At 31.1% G+C, this 17,837-nt stretch overlaps 3 protein-coding genes across 6 annotated transcripts; 1 reads left to right on the plus strand and 2 right to left on the minus strand.

The window, feature by feature from the left end:
• Nucleotides 1–67: 67 nt before the first annotated feature.
• On the minus strand, nt 68–6,756 carry LOC101510782 (pentatricopeptide repeat-containing protein At5g02830, chloroplastic). 3 transcript variants are annotated; one of them, XM_012713973.3, is made up of 12 exons: nt 6,226–6,755; nt 5,682–5,769; nt 5,334–5,538; nt 4,769–4,876; nt 4,216–4,377; nt 3,516–4,094; nt 2,786–2,851; nt 2,589–2,669; nt 1,716–1,813; nt 1,219–1,429; nt 938–998; nt 68–597 (listed from the first exon to the last, which is right to left on the minus strand). In XM_012713973.3, exons 1-12 carry the CDS (start codon nt 6,653–6,655, stop codon nt 290–292), a joined length of 2,397 nt encoding a protein of 798 aa, XP_012569427.1. In that variant the 5' UTR covers nt 6,656–6,755; the 3' UTR covers nt 68–289. The 3 variants fall into 3 exon arrangements, with proteins under 3 accessions (XP_012569427.1, XP_004493936.1, XP_073222093.1); XM_004493879.4 differs by having other exon boundaries at nt 4,216–4,380; nt 6,226–6,754; XM_073365992.1 differs by lacking the exon at nt 938–998 and having other exon boundaries at nt 452–597; nt 4,216–4,380; nt 6,226–6,756.
• Nucleotides 6,757–10,280: 3,524 nt separating this feature from the next.
• Nucleotides 10,281–11,197, minus strand: LOC101511108 (uncharacterized). Its single transcript, XM_004493880.4, has 2 exons — nt 10,985–11,197; nt 10,281–10,722 (listed from the first exon to the last, which is right to left on the minus strand). Exons 1-2 carry the CDS (start codon nt 11,124–11,126, stop codon nt 10,451–10,453), a joined length of 414 nt encoding a protein of 137 aa, XP_004493937.1. The 5' UTR covers nt 11,127–11,197; the 3' UTR covers nt 10,281–10,450.
• Nucleotides 11,198–13,088: 1,891 nt separating this feature from the next.
• LOC101511414 (APETALA2-like protein 3) lies at nt 13,089–16,220 on the plus strand. Of its 2 annotated transcripts, none has more exons than XM_073365781.1 (10): nt 13,089–13,888; nt 13,997–14,022; nt 14,108–14,138; nt 14,257–14,344; nt 14,447–14,592; nt 14,669–14,737; nt 14,834–14,937; nt 15,027–15,169; nt 15,310–15,393; nt 15,711–16,220. In XM_073365781.1, the coding sequence occupies exons 1-10, from the start codon at nt 13,416–13,418 to the stop codon at nt 15,969–15,971; spliced, it is 1,425 nt and encodes a 474-aa protein (XP_073221882.1). In that variant the 5' UTR covers nt 13,089–13,415; the 3' UTR covers nt 15,972–16,220. The 2 variants fall into 2 exon arrangements, with proteins under 2 accessions (XP_073221882.1, XP_004493938.1); XM_004493881.4 differs by having other exon boundaries at nt 13,090–13,888; nt 14,693–14,737.
• The last annotated feature ends 1,617 nt before the right edge of the window (nt 16,221–17,837 follow it).

The raw sequence follows: 17,837 nt of genomic DNA on the forward strand, positions 1-17,837 counted from the left end.
AGTGCTATTAATTTGCTTGAGTTAACCTTGAAATTCAGCATAAGTACGTACAACTGAGAGAAAAATATTAAAAATACTGAAGAAAACATATGATTTTATTCCATGACAGTTTTTATTTTGGATACAAAATACATTTGCAGCTATACCAATGATTATATACAAGTCGAAGCAGCCGCCGAGAGGGAAAAGAATTGGCAGATCTAACATTTGTACATATTTCCTATGAGTTCTTATATAAACAATGAAGAGATTCTCATTCTGTAAAAAAAAATATTGAAGAGGCCAAATACTATTTTACACTTACTCTCCTTTGCAACCAACGGTGTAATGATTGTTTAGTGACCTTCAATCTTTGTAGAACTGCAGGTCTCCTTGTGTGAAACACCATTGTTGTGGGTAATGCATTCTCTTTGGTGTTCTGTAACTTTGGTGAGTCACTTGGTGCAAATCTGGTTTTGGCTGGAAGAGCCTCAAGCCCCAATTCATTCCTAAGAAGTTTTATCACAGCCTCTTGCACTTCTAATATTTCTTTTGCTGGACTTTCATCTGCTTTGGTAGCTCCTATGATGATCAAGATGTCATCATTCACTGAATGCCCTGTATCCATAAAGGCCAATAGCATGTTTAGTTACACGTTTTTTTGAGGTCAAACTCCTCGAAAGTGAATAATTTACTTTATAAAGAAGTATAAGTAATAACAATTGTTGATAAACAAAATTAATGATTAATGATTAATATCGTATAATATGGATAACAATTAAAATATAACTCTTGATTTTTTCACTATACTAACTACCTACTTCAGAGGACCAAAATCTTTTTTTTTTTTTTATCTCCACTTCCTTGTTCTGTTAGTTGATATACCTATATAAATAAATAAATGCTTATTGGGCAAAAGGCCATGCTACAAATGGTATTGTAGTGTAGCATTACATACCAAAAGCATAGTTCTCTTTGATCATTCGAAGAACTGCAAGAATGACCAGGCGAGCTTCAACCTGATGACACAGAAGGTTTGATGACAAAAAGTAAGAATTAAGACTTCATAAAGTTATTGTTTTATTTTCTAAATTAAAGAGTTGTAACAGAAACCCAGAGAAGATATGGAAACAAATGAAGTGTTATTCAAGTAATGCTTGTCAACAAAAATTGTAGCTTTGAGCCATGCTTGAGACAGATTTATGCAAAATAATAGCCCATGGATATACTATAGGGTACCTTTGAGAGACCTTGAACATCAATTGCCAAGATGTCAGCTACCCTCTTTAGTAGGTGGGCCGCGATTTTTTCAAGAAGTAAACTTTCAGGTCTCTCTATTTCAGGTTTCTTGCTGGAAGAAAATTCTACTTCGTACTCTTCGTTGTCTTGTATTACTCCTTCACACCACTCCTCAATCAGCTCCTCCAGGTAGTAGTCATTGGGTTTGTACCTATAACCCATACACTACTTAGTTCATAACTGAAGCAATTATTCTGACCATTTTCTTATATGTAGCATCAATGCAGACTGCAGCTCTGTGTATGCATATACAGCTTGAAATAACATACAAACTTCCAAGCATGGATTATTCAGGATATCTATGTTGCTAAGATATGAATTGGCTTTACCTTTTCGTGAAACCATTAAACACGAACAGTCATGGTACACATGACATTTGTCAAGTATACATTGAAAACATAAGTTAATTGTATAGAGAATATATGAGCTAAACATACCCTGCCTTTCGCATATCCTGATATATAGCCAGGCACTGTTGCACTTCACGTAAGGATCCATATTTACTGCGTGCCCTTAGCAGTGTGTTATATGTCACCTGAGAAGATAATTAACAAAACCAATAGGGATTAACTTGAGGAAGCATATTCTCTTTTTTGCTCCCAATCCAAGATATCTGTGATTTCCATTTTTGAGATTTACTATATGCATTGTTTGTCATTTCTTTTTATCACCTTGAAAACTGTTAGCAACCTAGAAAATTTGAAATGAATGAAAGATAGAAAGAATGCAAAAAATAGAAATGTATTACCGATAACTAAAACAGAAAATGGGGGGCAACAGAATTCTCCCTGAGGGTTTCCCCTTCACAAAGGATCTCTCTTTTCACTTAAAAACTATCTAATGTTCTGAATGAATCCCCCTAGGATCTATCTAACCAATTCCCTTGTAATCCCTTCTAACTAATGAGCTAAATGACTAACACAATAGGCTATTTAGCACTAACATGTCATATTGAAAGCATGTCTGATATCCAATATGTGTTGACACAACACCGACATAAGTAATCACCGACATAAGTGATTACATTCAATTACGTCCGTTTATTAAAATTATTATCGGTGTCGGCGTGTATGAGTTGTGTCTGTGCAGTGTTTGTATGTGTGTCAGTGCTTCATTGAGAGCATATATCCTTAATGATACATCCTAACAGAAACTATGAGAAGAAATATCAATTATCAACCATGCTATGTATATTTTAGATTATTTTAATGAATGAGGAATCTTAGAGAAGCATCATCCAAATTGCATTAAGTGGATAGATCTAAGTTTACGATTTTGTGAAAAATAGAAGTAACATGATAACAACTCACCAAATTTGGTTGCGTCTCATAGCTTTTCATTTCTTCATATAGTGTTAATGCTTTCGTAAAATTCTTACTTTCGACACAAACCTACAAACCAAAAGGAAAATTTCCTACATGTCAAAATCCAGGTAATTTCTAGATTGTGAAAAATTGTACAACTAATTTTATAAAATAAAATGAGTTCATGGAACAGGATGTTGGACCTTAATGGCTGTTGTATATGCAACAACATCAGGTTTAACTCCAGCATCAATCATGGTTCTCAAAATCTGCAAGGGGGAATGGTCATCTCATAAGAAAACCAATACCATTCCATGAGATTATTAAGCAAAGTAGAATAGTTTGTACTCTTTCAGCATATCAATATTCAGAGACTATTATTTCTCAGCGATTTATTAAGAAGTACAGTTTTATCTCAAATATGAATTTGTGGTAAGGTTTTCAAAATGAAGAATGGCAAGATATGCTCGGTACTTAACATTGGTTTCGACGGCTGCAATTTAAACATTGTAGTTTTACAGGTCGCTGTAATTTATCTAGCAACAGTTTTACATAAAGTAAATCTTTAGCTTTTTAACATTTGAGAAGGATTTTCCATTTCACTTATTCTTTCCCTCCGAAGTCTAAATCAATGGTCATTTTTCTAATTATTGATCAAGGCACCAAATTAATCATTCCATTGATGCCCAACCAAAAACTGAACACATTGGGCAATTTTTGAGTAACAAATACTTATAATTGTTCTCCCTTTTCTTGGCAGGACTAAATAGTTCAATCGGTACATAAAATGTCAATTATGATTTAAAAAAATAATAATTTATCTCTGGCCGTTTTACCAAAACACCAATTCAAACACAACTTGACTGACAGGGTTTCCAAAACTTTGTGCAAAATCGAAGCAAAATATTATATTCTAATTAATTAAATTTTTACCTCAATGGCACCCTCCACATTTTCTGATCCTCCGCATATATTTATCAAAATTGACCAGCTTATTTGATTAGGGGAAAGACCTACTGTTTTCATCTCGTTGATTAATGCTTTTGCGTGATAGTAATTAGTTCCACAGGCCTTCAGTAAAGTATTGTATGTCGATGTAGTTGGTTTGAAGGGGAACCTCTCAGTAAAACTCATGATATGCGAACTAGAAATGCCTTTTGGCACTGTGGTGGTAACACTATCCATGCCTCCCTCCTCTGCATTGCTATTGTGGCTTTCACCAAAGGACACTAAAGTCTTATTTCCCTTCCAAGAATAGAAAAAGCGAAAAGCCCTGTCATACTGGCAACCTTCGACACATGCATGTAAAATGATGTTGAAACACTGTGTATTAGGTTCACAGCCAGACAAAAGCATCTCTTCAAATAACTGAATTGCCTGCTCTACAAGCCCTGCATGTGCACAGGCATTGATTAATGATGACCATGCAACGGTATTAAGAGAAACACCAGCCAACAGCATGTCGTGCTTAATTTTTAGAGCCATTTGCCACAATTTCGCATCTGCAAAGACCTGAAATTGGCATTGGTCAGGACATGCCAAATATTTTGTACACAAGTGTTACATAATTTTTAGGAACAATACAAAATCAATGAAATTACAGCGATATTATTGATCTACAATAATAATATACCTTAATAATTGTACTGTAGGTAAAAACATCTAATTTCAGTTGTCCAATTGATTCCAAATGCTTAAGTTCCTTATACATGTCTTGGGCCAGGTCAACTCTTCCAGCAACACAGCATGCTTTCAGTAGGATGTTATAGGATGTCATATCTGGTTTCAAGCCTACCTTCTGGATTTGTAGCAGGAAAACAGGAAATATATAGCATTTACTTGGATGAATAGAAGCTTTATCAACTCTCGGTATCAAAATTAAAGCATATTCAATCAATTAATATGTCAAGTTATGCAGAAGATAATCTAATTAGCCTTCTTTTCTCATTTTTCAAGGGAAACAGAATGGACAGTGGGATATACAAGATTTGCTTGGTGCTGTTTATTTAGTACATGAAACAAAACTTTATGACAAGATAGGAACAGTAAGAACAACTGATGCCTTATGCAAGCTTTTAGAGTCATAATTAAACTAGCTATATATATATATATACATGCACGTCTATCTTCTCGAGTTCTGCATATATGCCATAATAATATTAATATTTGCAGACAGCAGGAGTCACCTGCATATTCTGGTATAGATTTAACGTGTAGCTGATATCATGGGCATTGGCATTCATGAGACTGTTGAATACATATATATTTGGAGTGATTTTCTGATTAAGCAAATCCTGCACCAGAAATTGTCCAAAATGAATGCTATAATACACAACTGAGAAGTGAATTAATAGTATAAGATTTTAACAAGATAATCAAGTTTAAGCTTCATATTTTGAAAATCTAAGACAACTTTAGGAAACATGCAAAAGCCAAATCACAGAATAAGTAGAAAAGTTCTTAAAATTTAATTACCCTTTCTTTGCCCCTAGTTTGAGGAATATTCTCTCTCACAGCAATGACCTCTTTTCATCATTTTTACTTATTTAGGGGATGTGAATGAAGAGTCAACAAAAATGCTTAAACTAGATATTTCTTTAGTGGGATGTAACTGGTAAGTAAAAGGCCTTTGCATCATAGCTATATTTAAGAGTGTAAAGTAGTAAAATAAAACCCAAAATTCTTTAATAGGCTCTTTGCTTTAAGTCGCCTTATACAAGTTGAAGAAAATGTAAACTGATTGAAAAATACCTCATATATGTACCTAGATTTCATGAAATCGCCACATAGACCACAAACGTCGATTATTGCCCGGTATATGTACATATTGGGACGTTTCAGATTCTTCTTCATTGCATCGTAGGCTTTCAGAGCAGAAACTAAATCCCTACTTTTGCCAAATCCAGATATGATGCTACAAAATAGTATATGTGCTTGTGGAAGAAGGGACGCATACCTGAAAAATGTGACACTATCATATAAAATAGAATTGATTGTATAAAGAAAACTAACCTATATGAATGAACTATTTATAGAATACCACAAGAAGCAGCACAATGTGCTTAAGAAATTGAAACAATATACTAAAATCATGCATACCTCACAGCTAAATTTGGCTTACGATTAAGAACACATCTTTTTATTATGTCAGATGGCTGAACAAGTTCTCCAATTGATAGCTGGTAACCTGAATGAACAAATCCATGTATTTTAATTTATCACAGAAAAAAAATGTCAATCATAAAGAAGCTGTTCCATTCATAAGGGCAGCTCTATTTAGATAAACAACTTAATTAAGCCCTTATACCAAAAGTGTTTACCATATAAGTGTTTGTGTATAATCTATTTCTATAATTAATTTATTTTCATAAGCTACTCCGAAGAGTTTACAGAAATAAGCTGAAAATAACTTATTGACATGTCATAAGTTGTTTTTATAATCTCAACAATACATTCTCACAATTGTCTATGTGATAAATAAGTTAATCCAAACAAACACATTATCTTAAAAAAGAGTTCGATGAGTGAATTCAAAGCAAAAATGTTAATTTAGAAAGAAGAAACACCCTCTAGAATTTGATTGCTACTAAAACAAACAGAATTGAACAACAAAAAGAACCAGAAAAGAAAATAGAAAAATTACGTGAGAGAACCTCCATCAATTCAACAGATTCCTGAATGTGACCAGACGTGACCATGAAAGAACACTCCTTTGCAATGACACTCATAGCAGATTCATCAAATTGAGTAGAGAGAGAAATCCCATTCCCAATACCCTGCAATTTGTTCAAACTATCAATCACAATCCGAAAGTTCCTTCCTTTGATACCCATCAGAACCGCGTTGGCCAAAAGCTCAGCATTCAAGTCAGAATCAACAGCGTCATGTAGAACCGTTTCGAATTGTTTGAGAATGAGAGGGGTTTGGAGAAGGGTAGTAGAATTCTTCCGTGGAGATAAAGAAGGGAGCTTCGAGAGAGAAGAATTGTGGGGTTTGATAGTGTGACGGGGTTGTGATGATGGGTTTGGAGGAGGATTGACGATGGAAGAACCGAGGATCACAAAATCTCTCATTCTTGTTATTGTCCAACCGTTTCTTAAGTTGAATGGAGAATGTGGGGTTTATATGGGTTTTGATTTGGATTTTTTATGCATGGATTGAAATCATGTTGTCCTTAGGAACATTATCGTATGTTAACAAAATGCTCCAGACTTTCATTTTTAATATATTATCTTCTAAAACAATAAAAGATTGTAAAAAAAATTAATTAGGGTTTTTTTATTTTGTTAGATATTCCGACCGGAACAAGGAGGATGACTGGACTTGATTTACAATCTGCTCGTAGTAATATTTACAAATACTTTAATGTTGAAGTAAGTAGTTGTTTGAGAAGAGTTACATGTAAGAAGATAGTATATAAATTATGTACTTTTTAATGTGATTGAATAGTTGTTTATATAGAAGGTCGATTAGTTTTATTAAAGATATAGATATCTTTGGCATTTTTTTTGTTGTAATGTTGTCGCTACTCTTCTTGTTCATTGAGACTAGTGTTCACTATAGTCTTTTGATTATTGTTGAACATAATAGTGGGACAAACTGTATTAAACATGTGTTTGTGGATCAAAACAAATTAGGCATTGGGTCGATCGAGAACAATTAAGAAAATATTAGATTTCATATTTATAAACTTTGATCTCTTACCTACATAATTCTTGAAAATTTTAATTTTATAGTATTATATTCATATATTTTCATTGAAATTTTATGGACTCGTTTTTTTACCCCAATCAACTACAAAATTTTCAGTATAAAATTTTGTTTTTCCCAAAATTGGGTTTAGAAATTAATTTATGGTACGTAAAAAAAGAAGTTACATATTAGATATTTCATTAAAAAATTTGGTATAAAAAAATTAATTTCATAAAGAAGAAAAAATTTCACAAATTGAAAAAAAGAAATTATATTAGAAATTTCATAAACTCAAAATTTTGAAAATATAAAAAATATTAAGAAAAAATTTTATATACCAAAAATTTCGAAAACTTATTTAAAATTTATATATTTTCTGCAAAAAGTATTTTTAGAAGTTCGAATAAAAAATAATAAAATGTGAAATAGGAATTAAAATATAGAATAAGAGTTAAAATGTGGGATGCAAAATCCAATAATCCGATTAAGAAACTTGTCTTCATCAAAGTTGAATAGAACACTTGACTTGATTAAATGCTTAGAGAGTTATTGGCAAAAATAAATGCTTAGAGTTTACGAATGAGATTAAAATAATTTATGAACACAATTTTGTAAAATGTTTCCTTTAAATAGTCTCTTCATAGATGTGTTCCGTTTAAAGATTGTTAATGGATAGACATATTTATAGGTTTTTTATTTAATTCAGGTTAGATGGGAGTGCTTTTTTTAAGTAAATGTCAGAGGCATGGTTAGATTGGAGTGCGGAGAAATATAATGTAGAGAATACGTGTTGGGATTAAATGGCATGATTATAAATGGTTTAAGTGTGGAAAAGAGTAGGAGATTTTTTGGTTATTTTTCTTTTAAGAATTATTATTGTTATTTTGATTTGATGGAAGAATATTGTACATAACATACATTTTTTTATAAAGAAAAAAACATTACTTTTAATTTAGAGTCTGTTTGTAACCACTAATTTCATTAAAAATAAAATAAAAATTCTTTGAAAATTTTATATCACAATCTTCATTAAAATAATTTTAAATTAATGAAGATTAAAATCACTTATTTTATAATTTCCAAACGAACAGTTACCATTGCAAAATTTTGATGTTGTATGTTGTAGTTGTGTGATTATGAATTTATGAGGCAATTCATGGCAAGTTGGTTTCACAATTTAATGTCAACACAGCCGCCGTTGCTTCCACTTATAAATTTTGGTTTTGCTTTTCTTAATACAAGTGATTTATGATTTTTTTTCTAAAATAATCCTTTTAAATAATTTTTTCTTCAATCAATTTAAATAAATAACTTTATTTAATTATTATTTTTTGTGTGATGCAGCATCAATATTACAGATGTAAATTATGTATTTCGGACACTTGAGTTTTGTTATATTTTTAATTGAGTTGTTGTTTTGCATTATTATTGAACCGTATTTTTATATTGCAGATTTAAAGTATATATTTCGTACACTTGAGTTTTGTTATATTTTTAATTGTGTCGTTGTTTTGCACTATTATCGAACCGTATTTTTGATACTTGAATTTTGTTATATTTTTAATTGCATAGTTATTTTGCACCATTATCTCATATGTTGTAAATTTATTCACAAATTCATTATTTTTAATTTTTAACAAAATTATTTTTATATTTATACAATATATTGTATTACTAATCAATTAATATCGTTTTTTAGTATAAAAAGAAAACATTGGCAGCATGTATCGCATGATGAAAGAAGGATTTATAAATTATAAGTACATTGAGAGTATGAATTCAAATTTTGTCAAATATTTTCAGGTGCTAAATGTTGTTCATCAACTCCATAAAACACGAAAAACCATAAAATTCACATTAAATAATTACCATAAAATTAAGATATTGGCGTACACCTTATGAAGACAAACTATCCTTAAGGATTTGTTAGTTTAAGACGAAAGTATCTCAGAATTCAATTATATCTCTTAAAAAAAAACACTTAACAGGACTACAAAATCATTTTCATTGTTAACCTACAAATTTGAAAACTAGAAAAATAAAATTTATTTATAAAAGATGATAAAAATATTTAAGAACCAAAGATTCAATCACTTTTTTTTATTCTCATTTTTGTTCCATTATTGTTATATATATATATATAAAAAAAATTGAAAGAGTAATTAATTAATTTAAAAAAAATATTGTTCACTATATATGCATATCAAATATTGTATCCACAATTAAAATAACATTCTTTTTATCTCTTGCACAAGTACACACTGCAAAACAGTATATTGTTATAACTACCTACAACATGAATACAACTAATGTAAAGTTAAAATTCTTCATTCAAAGCAAATATTTTAATTTAATAATATGAAATAAATATATAATCTCTATAATTAAATATAAATCAAAATAGTAATTCAAAAATTAATATATCTAACTAAAAATTAAAATTAAATACATTATTTTCAATTACCTTTTTACTATAGAGTAATATTATCACATTTAATTTAAAATCATTTCTGCAATACTTTTAAAATATTATAAATTTTTTAATATCATCTAGTATTTCAAACACTTTGAGAGAGTTATTGAAAAATGAACCATACAACCAATTAGTTTACAAATATAAATTATTTGTCTATCAACTTTATTTAAATATTAATAGTTGTCTTAATTAATGAAATTTAAAATTCAACTCATCTAAATTTTTATCGATAAAGAAAATACACCTTAACTTTTTCACTTTTTGACATATTCCATAATAACAACTTTGCATATTTTACTTTTAGATGCTTGCATACACGAATGAAATATGTCCCAAATCCATATGAATATGTCATTAGACTCATTACCTTAGTTAATGGTAATGAGGAAGCAGTAGAGAGTGTTGCATGATCCTATACAATCCAATTCCACTAAATTGTCAATTTGTAAGCTTCCCTAGCCAACCACTAGACTACCCCAGCTAACATAAAACAGATAAATTCCTCATAATTCAACCTATGTAAGCTAATGTAAAAGGAAGAAAAATTGATTAATAACAATTGATTAACATTTAGCTAGTTACACGGTGTATGAAAAGCAACCACCAAAGCCTCCATCAATTACAATAATAATAATAGAAAACAATGTGCATTTTTCTATGAGACAAATATTTATTTAATTTCCAAATTCTATAATTCAAATTACTTGTTGATTGGTGATTGAAGAGTATACAACAAAAGAAATAAGAGAATTATAAGTGCTCCACCTAGAGTAAAAGTAGGACTAGTCCAGAATTTGAGATTTGATCTCTCTGTTCTCTTTATAGGATCAATCTCTTCAGAAGGTGGGAAATCTGAACGCCTAGGATTCCAACTCACATACTTGTTTGGAGAAAAATTTGAGAACAGAGTTTTTCTTCCTTGCTTCTTGAATCTTGACCATGCCTTGTCCCAATCCGTTGAAGATTTATCATCTTAAGACATAAAAAAATCCATTTAAAAAATATATAAATTAAATTGTAAAAACAATTAAATAGATTCGTTAGAATTATAAAGGATCATATCATACAATTAAGTGAATCAATGCTTTAATATAACATAAATGAATTATGTTAACATTGTATTAAATTAAGAAGAAAAAAATCATGTATACAGTTTTAGATGTATCACGAGTCCCCTTGTAGTGTGAAAAAAAATGAATTAAACGATATTGTAGATCGAACAATTAATGAATACCTTTGTTATTGTTATTGCCGTTTGTTTGAGATTCGTCCCTTTTGGAACAGAGAGTTTTAAAGGGGAAAGAGGACGATGATAAAGAAGAGAAACGATGAGATATAAAAGTTGGTATTGAATAGTGTGTATGAATAATATCCATTTGAAAGAAGATTGCAATTTTGTTCTTCCTTTGCTGGACTTGAAACCGTGGAACGGTCTACGCCCCTTCCTTATCCTTTGCGAACCTCAAATTTTACCACATTATAACACGTGTCTCTCGTTTTGTGTCTCATGCTCAAAATTACGATCACGCCAATTTGTTATTTACCATGTGCACTAATTAACACTTTTAATCAGATGATTTATCTATAATTTTTAGAAGAGGGTGGAAAGAAAATGTTGGTGAAAATAATCCATTTTTATTTTCTAGAAACAACATAAACTTCACAATTTTTAGAAGAGAGTGGAAAGGAAATATTGGTGGAAATAATTCATTTTTATTTTCCAGAAACAACGTAAACAATTTAATTTTTTTGTAAAAACTATAGATAATACAAATAATAATATATTCAATTGGTTATGACTACATTGACTACAACACTTTTTCAAAAGTTTAAATATTGTTGTATTTTTTAAATTGAATAAGAACATGTCATCTCTATTCAAATTGAACGATATTTAAATTATTTCAATCGTATAATTCGTTTAATTTAATTACAGTCTACTGTTAATATTAGTATCCTTTTAAGGATAATTTTTTTTTTCCTAGCTAAAAAGAAAACTACACTTCTTTTTGTATTTTAGGAACCAATATGTCAAATAACTATAATTTTTATATTTTTCTTTTTATACAGTACTTTTTCACATTTCTGTTGATTAAATACTCGTGCATCTACACATTTCATGCGAGTAGGTTGTGTGGGGTTGGTCACTATATGAAAGTAAATAATTTACAAGTAATTCAAAAAATATATATTTAATTATTAAATTTGAAGGAATATAGTTAAATGTTATTGTCAAATAACTGAAGTGATCATCAAAACCATCTAATTATCGGTAATGAAAAAATACAAAATTAAAGAATAGTTATTTTATCAATTTAATTAATCGTTGTTTTAAATATTCATCACGTATGTTTAATAAATTATAATTATTATATTAAATTTTTTCTTATATTTTTATGAAATAAATATTCAATAGATACAATGAGTATTAATTTCAAATAATATAAAATTGAATATTGAGTTTGTTAGATACGAATATTTTTGTTCTATAAAAAATTGAGTATATTACATTTCATTCTGTTTTTCTCATTTTCCTTTTAATATCAAAACCATTTGCTAAGTCTATACCAGCACAATTTTTCATATTTTTTATTTGTTCCTTCTTGTTGTTCTTCTCTACATACAATTTTCGACATTATATTTCAATGCTGCATACAAATGATTGTGAATATCATAAAAAAATACAAATGACAAATTTATGAATAGATTCACAACATTTAAATTAATAAAATAAAATATAAAATACCTAAAAAAATGCAAAACAATTTTACGTTCAGATGAAAAGAAAAAAAATACAAATATCTATAAACTAATTATTTAGATAAAAAATAAGGAAATAAAAAGATTTAAAATGAATAATTATGAACTAACTTTTTCTTACAAAAGATTAAAAAAGATAACTTCCCACGAAGTCATCCAACTTATTACTATTGTGAATCAAATAACCTTAACCGTAGATTTCTATTGCAATAGTTTATTAACGTTGAAATGACCAAACCAAAGTGATTCCAAAATAAATAAATAAAATATGGTCTCTACCCACTATACATTATACCAAAAAAGTACACACTATTTATTGAAGTACATCATATTTTTTAAGTTAAAAAAAGTGCATCAGATTTATGCACTTTATATGAACAATATATTGAAACATGAAAAAAAATTATTAAATTAAAGAAGAACAAAAAGTGATCGTTAACAATATGAACAAAATACTTATTAAATAAAATACGTGAATATGATGAGTCTTGAGCCAAGTATTTTTGTTCCTTGTATTATAGTAGGGCCTGACCCTCCCTTCACCTAACAATAAATAGAACCTGAAAAGGGTGGAAAAAGGGAAACAAAACAAATAGATGCATTATTATATTACTAATATGCCTATAAGGGTAAGGGGGAAAAGAAAAGGAATTAAGTTGAGCAAGCATTCATTCATCATTCATGCTTGTTTTCAACCCCATTCACTCACTTTATCTCTTTCCTTCTCTATTTCAGTATTTGATGTTACGCGCGCTCTTCTAAAACACGAACAATGAAGTGATTAAGTGAAGCCGCGCGTTGCTGATTATTTTCATTGGATCCTCTCATTCTAACTGACAATAACAAACCAACTCACTATTTTTTCCCTCCAAACTTAATAATAACTGAATCGTAACAAATTCACAATGTTGGATCTCAATCTCAACGCCGATTCCGCTTTCGATAACTACACTCTTCCACTCTCTGCCGCTCAGATGGAAAGCTCCGGCAGCTTTGATTCCTCCGTCGTCAACACTGCCGACACTGAAGATTCCTGTTCTTACGGCGATGCATATGCTTACAACTTCGCCATACTCAACAACAACAGTACAATCGACAACGCTACTATCTCCGGTGAACTTCAACTCTCCACCGCCGGAGAAGCTGGTGTACGGACTATTCAGCTTTTTCCGGCAAATGAAACGGGAATCTCGCCTTCCGAAAGTGAAGGATGGTTGAAGTTCTCGTCGGATCATCACGGTGGTGTGCCGGAGCAGACTGTTGTTGCTCCACGACCACAGCAGGTGAAAAAGAGTCGTCGGGGACCGAGGTCAAGAAGTTCGCAGTATCGTGGCGTTACTTTCTACCGGAGAACAGGAAGATGGGAGTCGCATATTTGGTTAGCAATCGATTATTCTTTTCCTTTGCTGTTCATTTAATTCAGTTTTCACTTTCAAGTTTCACCATTACATATTAGTATTGTTTCTGAATCCACTTTTTTCTGCAGGGATTGTGGGAAACAAGTGTACTTAGGTGAGGAAGCAACGCCGATCGATGATTTGAGATCATTTCGTTTTGATTTTACGTTCTTGATCGTTCTTGCTTTTTTGTTTTTCAGGTGGATTTGACACTGCTCATGCTGCAGCAAGGTAAATTTCATATTTAGTTATTATTTATTTATTAAATTATTATTTTCTTGAGCATTTGAAATGTTTTTCGTTGATTTTTTTTTTAATTATAAATTTTTGTTGTTCGTTTAATTTGCAGGGCATATGATCGAGCTGCAATCAAGTTCCGTGGTGTTGATGCGGATATCAATTTCAACGTTAGCGATTATGATGATGATATAAAGCAGGTTTGTGAGCATTAGTTGTAGTGATTGTTTTGTTGATCTTATTTAAAATCTGAATGTAAGTTCTAATTGTAGCATTAATTACTTTGATTAATTGTTGTGTAGATGAGTAACTTTACAAAGGAAGAGTTTGTGCATATTCTGCGTAGACAGAGCACTGGTTTCTCAAGAGGAAGCTCCAAATACAGGGGAGTTACTCTGCATAAATGTGGGCGATGGGAAGCTCGTATGGGACAGTTTCTTGGGAAAAAGTGAGAACCAATTAGTTTGAGTTTCATTAATAAACAGTTGATCCTAAAATGCTTTTAACCATAAACCATAATTAAGTTCTGGTTTATTTCTTGCCTGCAGATATATATATCTTGGGCTGTTTGATAGCGAACTAGACGCAGCAAGGTTTACCAATTCTTATATTAGAATATCTCATACGAAATGCCTAATTAAACTTTTTGATTATACTGTTGTGTTACTGACTTGCTCTATTGATTATAGAGCGTATGATAAGGCTGCTATAAAATGCAATGGAAGGGAAGCAGTAACTAATTTTGAGGCCAGCTCTTATGAAGGGGAGTTACTTTCCCAGTCTGATAATAAAGGTACTACTTTTTGGGCTTTATAATCTGCTTAGTGATTAAAGTATGAAGTGAAATGCATTAACAACACATTGAATTTGGGCTTCGTTTAGATGGCAAGCGGAATCTTGATCTGAATTTGGGTATAGCTCCTCCTTCTAACTCTGATGACCAAATGATGAACATGCACCACAGCGGAAGTGGTTTACAAGTTCAGCGTAGCTGGGATGATATGCCTGTTGATAAGAGTGTTATGGTAAGGTTTAAGAATGGTGTACTTCCCTTGTGCTAAATCCAGTTCAATTCTTCTTTAAGTCTGTAATTGTCCTTGCCCCTCTACTCTTTCATTTCATCTGAATTGCATACATAATTATATATTTTCAATTTGCTTGATAGTTTGAGGACTCTGGGTCAATATCACTTAATGGTCAGCCATCTTACGGCTTTTCCATGCCATCCAATTTATTTCCCATGTGTAAGGTAATTTTCGTATATCCTTGTTACCATACTAATTTTGCTTTAACCGTTGTTTGTGAGTTGGGTTTTTTTGTTGGAAAAAGTTAAGGAGGGTTAAGTCTATATGTTTTAACAATATATCAGATTTTATAAAATTGAAGGAATGATTTAGAAATATTTCAATATCTCTTATAAAAGTTTTTAGAAATATTTCAATATCTCTTATAAAAGTTTTTAGAAATATTTTATAAATACTTTCATTTATAGACATAAAGAATAAGCTTTATCCTATTTTCATTTAGCTTTGATTTATGATGATTAAATTTCGTTTCTATTTTCAGGAAAGAGCAATAGAGAATAGGATGGAAGCTGCTTCAGTGCCAAAATGGGCATGGCAACTCCAAAGTCCTTATAATGGGTCAACTTTGATTCCACCTTTCTCTGCTGCTGCAGCATCATCAGGATTCCCTTCACCAACTACAGTACCATCATCAGCTGCGGATAGTCAAATTCATTATCCAAACATGACCTTCCTCCACCCTCATTTTCCTCCTCCAATGACTAACTCCACCAACATATCCCCTTTCTACTGCAGGAGCTGAAGCCCAGCTCCTAGATTAAAGCTACAAGTCTAGTCTTTGTATTGGAAGGTTAGGAATGTGATTTGACAAATTAACTTTGTAGGGACTTAAAGTAGGAATTGAATTGCTAGCTTTCACCATTTGTTCTTTTTAATATACAGTACCTATTTTCTTCCGTGTAAAAAATTGCCCTGCCGCCAAGGCATGGAAACTCTATGCTTTCGCTGTTATGTGACAATTCTAATGAGGAAAGTATTTCCTTTGGTATCATCTTTCACTCTCCGTGCATTTCTATCTTGAAAATATTTGAGGTGATTATGCTAATTATAATAAATTAAATTCCCATATATGTGGGTTCATAATTATGAATTTATCGGAAGTTGCTACTATTCGGTTAGTCTCCACTGGGTGTTATTGCCGACATATCACTTCGCAATATTTGGCTTTGACACTCACGGCACATGGTTATTGTTATATTTAAGGCAACACCAAAGCTGTCTTAGGTCTTTTGTAATGATATCTGTCCTAACCTAGGCCAAAAGCTTATAGTACATTTGTGATGTGCGCATGGTAGGATGTCCAAATCACTTTACGTCTTTCTTTTTACAAGAAATCACTTTACGTCTTATTATTCCTATACGTAGTTAATTTCTCGTATAATTCCCTCTTTCACCTTGAATTTTAATTATACTCCTACCTCTCTCTCTATCAAAAGTCTGTAGTTAGTAGTAATGTACACAAGCATCATTGTCAGAGTTCCGGAAACACACTGTCCAAGAAGATAATGAAAGCTTACTTTGTTCACAGATCTCTAACACCGTGTTAATTTAACGATTTTCAATTTATAGCCAATGTATTTGTGTATATATTATATGACAACAAGTTTTTCTTATCTCTGGTACTTAGGTCAAACAGCTGTTTTTAAAGCAACCTAAAGTGAATAAAACAAAACTGCTAATAGGAGGTATCAGTGAGATGTGAAATGTCCATGGAAAAAAATTTAATTATACTTGATTTTAGCTCAAATTTCAGAGGTAGGTATTTAAACAAAATAGAATATGCATGATGCGAATAAATCGTTTGATGCAATGCGTCTAATGAAAATTAAGAGTAGATCGTACATTTGTACAAATAAGAAATAATTATAATCAGACTGTTTTTGTAAGGAAATAAACAGACTATTGTTTATTAATCATTAAAAAAAAAATCAGATAATAGTACATTTGTTTTGAAAATTTTTGGGATGAACAAACGTACTATCTAATTTGACATTTTGTTAATTTGAAATTGATAATAGAAATAAGAAAGTGGAAAAAAATAGGAGAAATATATATATATACTATTGGTTGGGCGATGATGAGAGGTAGAAGATTTTTGTTCTGAAGTATGATAATTATAGGGGGACACGTGTAGAATCAGGGGTTCTCTACATTGTGTCCCTTTTTTCGTTGTAGTAAAGCAATTCCGCATTCCTCGGCTTTTGTCAGTGGCTTAGGATTTCGTACACCTGCAATGTCCAAACTTATAAATGAGCTTAATAAATATAGCAACACAATGGGGCCAAAGGGGGATGCAATGCATTATGCATCTCTCTGTATTAATAATCTGCATGCATATGTATCATAAGCAGCATGAAAAGCCTGAACCCTATCCATCCCTTGTTACTCTCTACTACAAGTACTGTTACTTTCTACAGTTTGTATACTCCATGTGAATAGTAAAAAGTTGATTATTCTAAACAGCCCCACATTTCTTTCTCTATAAAGTATCTCACCTATCAAATCCGTACTAAGTTTACTGTCTCACCCTATCTCTGTTCTCTTCTGCTCTGCTCTGCTCTGCCACTTTTTACTACTACTAATTTCTCTTTCTAAGTCCAAACTTCAA

Source organism: Cicer arietinum, chromosome 3, assembly GCF_000331145.2.
Source record: "Cicer arietinum cultivar CDC Frontier isolate Library 1 chromosome 3, Cicar.CDCFrontier_v2.0, whole genome shotgun sequence".
Lineage (NCBI taxonomy): Eukaryota > Viridiplantae > Streptophyta > Magnoliopsida > Fabales > Fabaceae > Cicer > Cicer arietinum.

Excerpts from the sequence above, each read along its gene's own strand:
- LOC101511108 (XM_004493880.4), bottom strand. The coding sequence starts at position 11,126 with ATGGATATTATTCATACACACTATTCAATACCAACTTTTATATCTCAT. Across the intron at positions 10,723-10,984 it reads CGGCAATAACAATAACAAAG|ATGATAAATCTTCAACGGAT; the intron begins GTATTCATTAAT and ends TTATGTCTTAAG.
- LOC101511414 (XM_073365781.1), top strand. The coding sequence starts at position 13,416 with ATGTTGGATCTCAATCTCAACGCCGATTCCGCTTTCGATAACTACACT. Across the intron at positions 14,023-14,107 it reads TGGGAAACAAGTGTACTTAG|GTGGATTTGACACTGCTCAT; the intron begins GTGAGGAAGCAA and ends TTTGTTTTTCAG. Across the intron at positions 14,738-14,833 it reads AGCGAACTAGACGCAGCAAG|AGCGTATGATAAGGCTGCTA; the intron begins GTTTACCAATTC and ends TATTGATTATAG.
- LOC101510782 (XM_004493879.4), bottom strand. The coding sequence starts at position 6,655 with ATGAGAGATTTTGTGATCCTCGGTTCTTCCATCGTCAATCCTCCTCCA. Across the intron at positions 4,877-5,333 it reads AATCTAGGTACATATATGAG|GATTTGCTTAATCAGAAAAT; the intron begins GTATTTTTCAAT and ends TTTCTGGTGCAG. Across the intron at positions 4,381-4,768 it reads ATCTATACCAGAATATGCAG|AAGGTAGGCTTGAAACCAGA; the intron begins GTGACTCCTGCT and ends CTACAAATCCAG.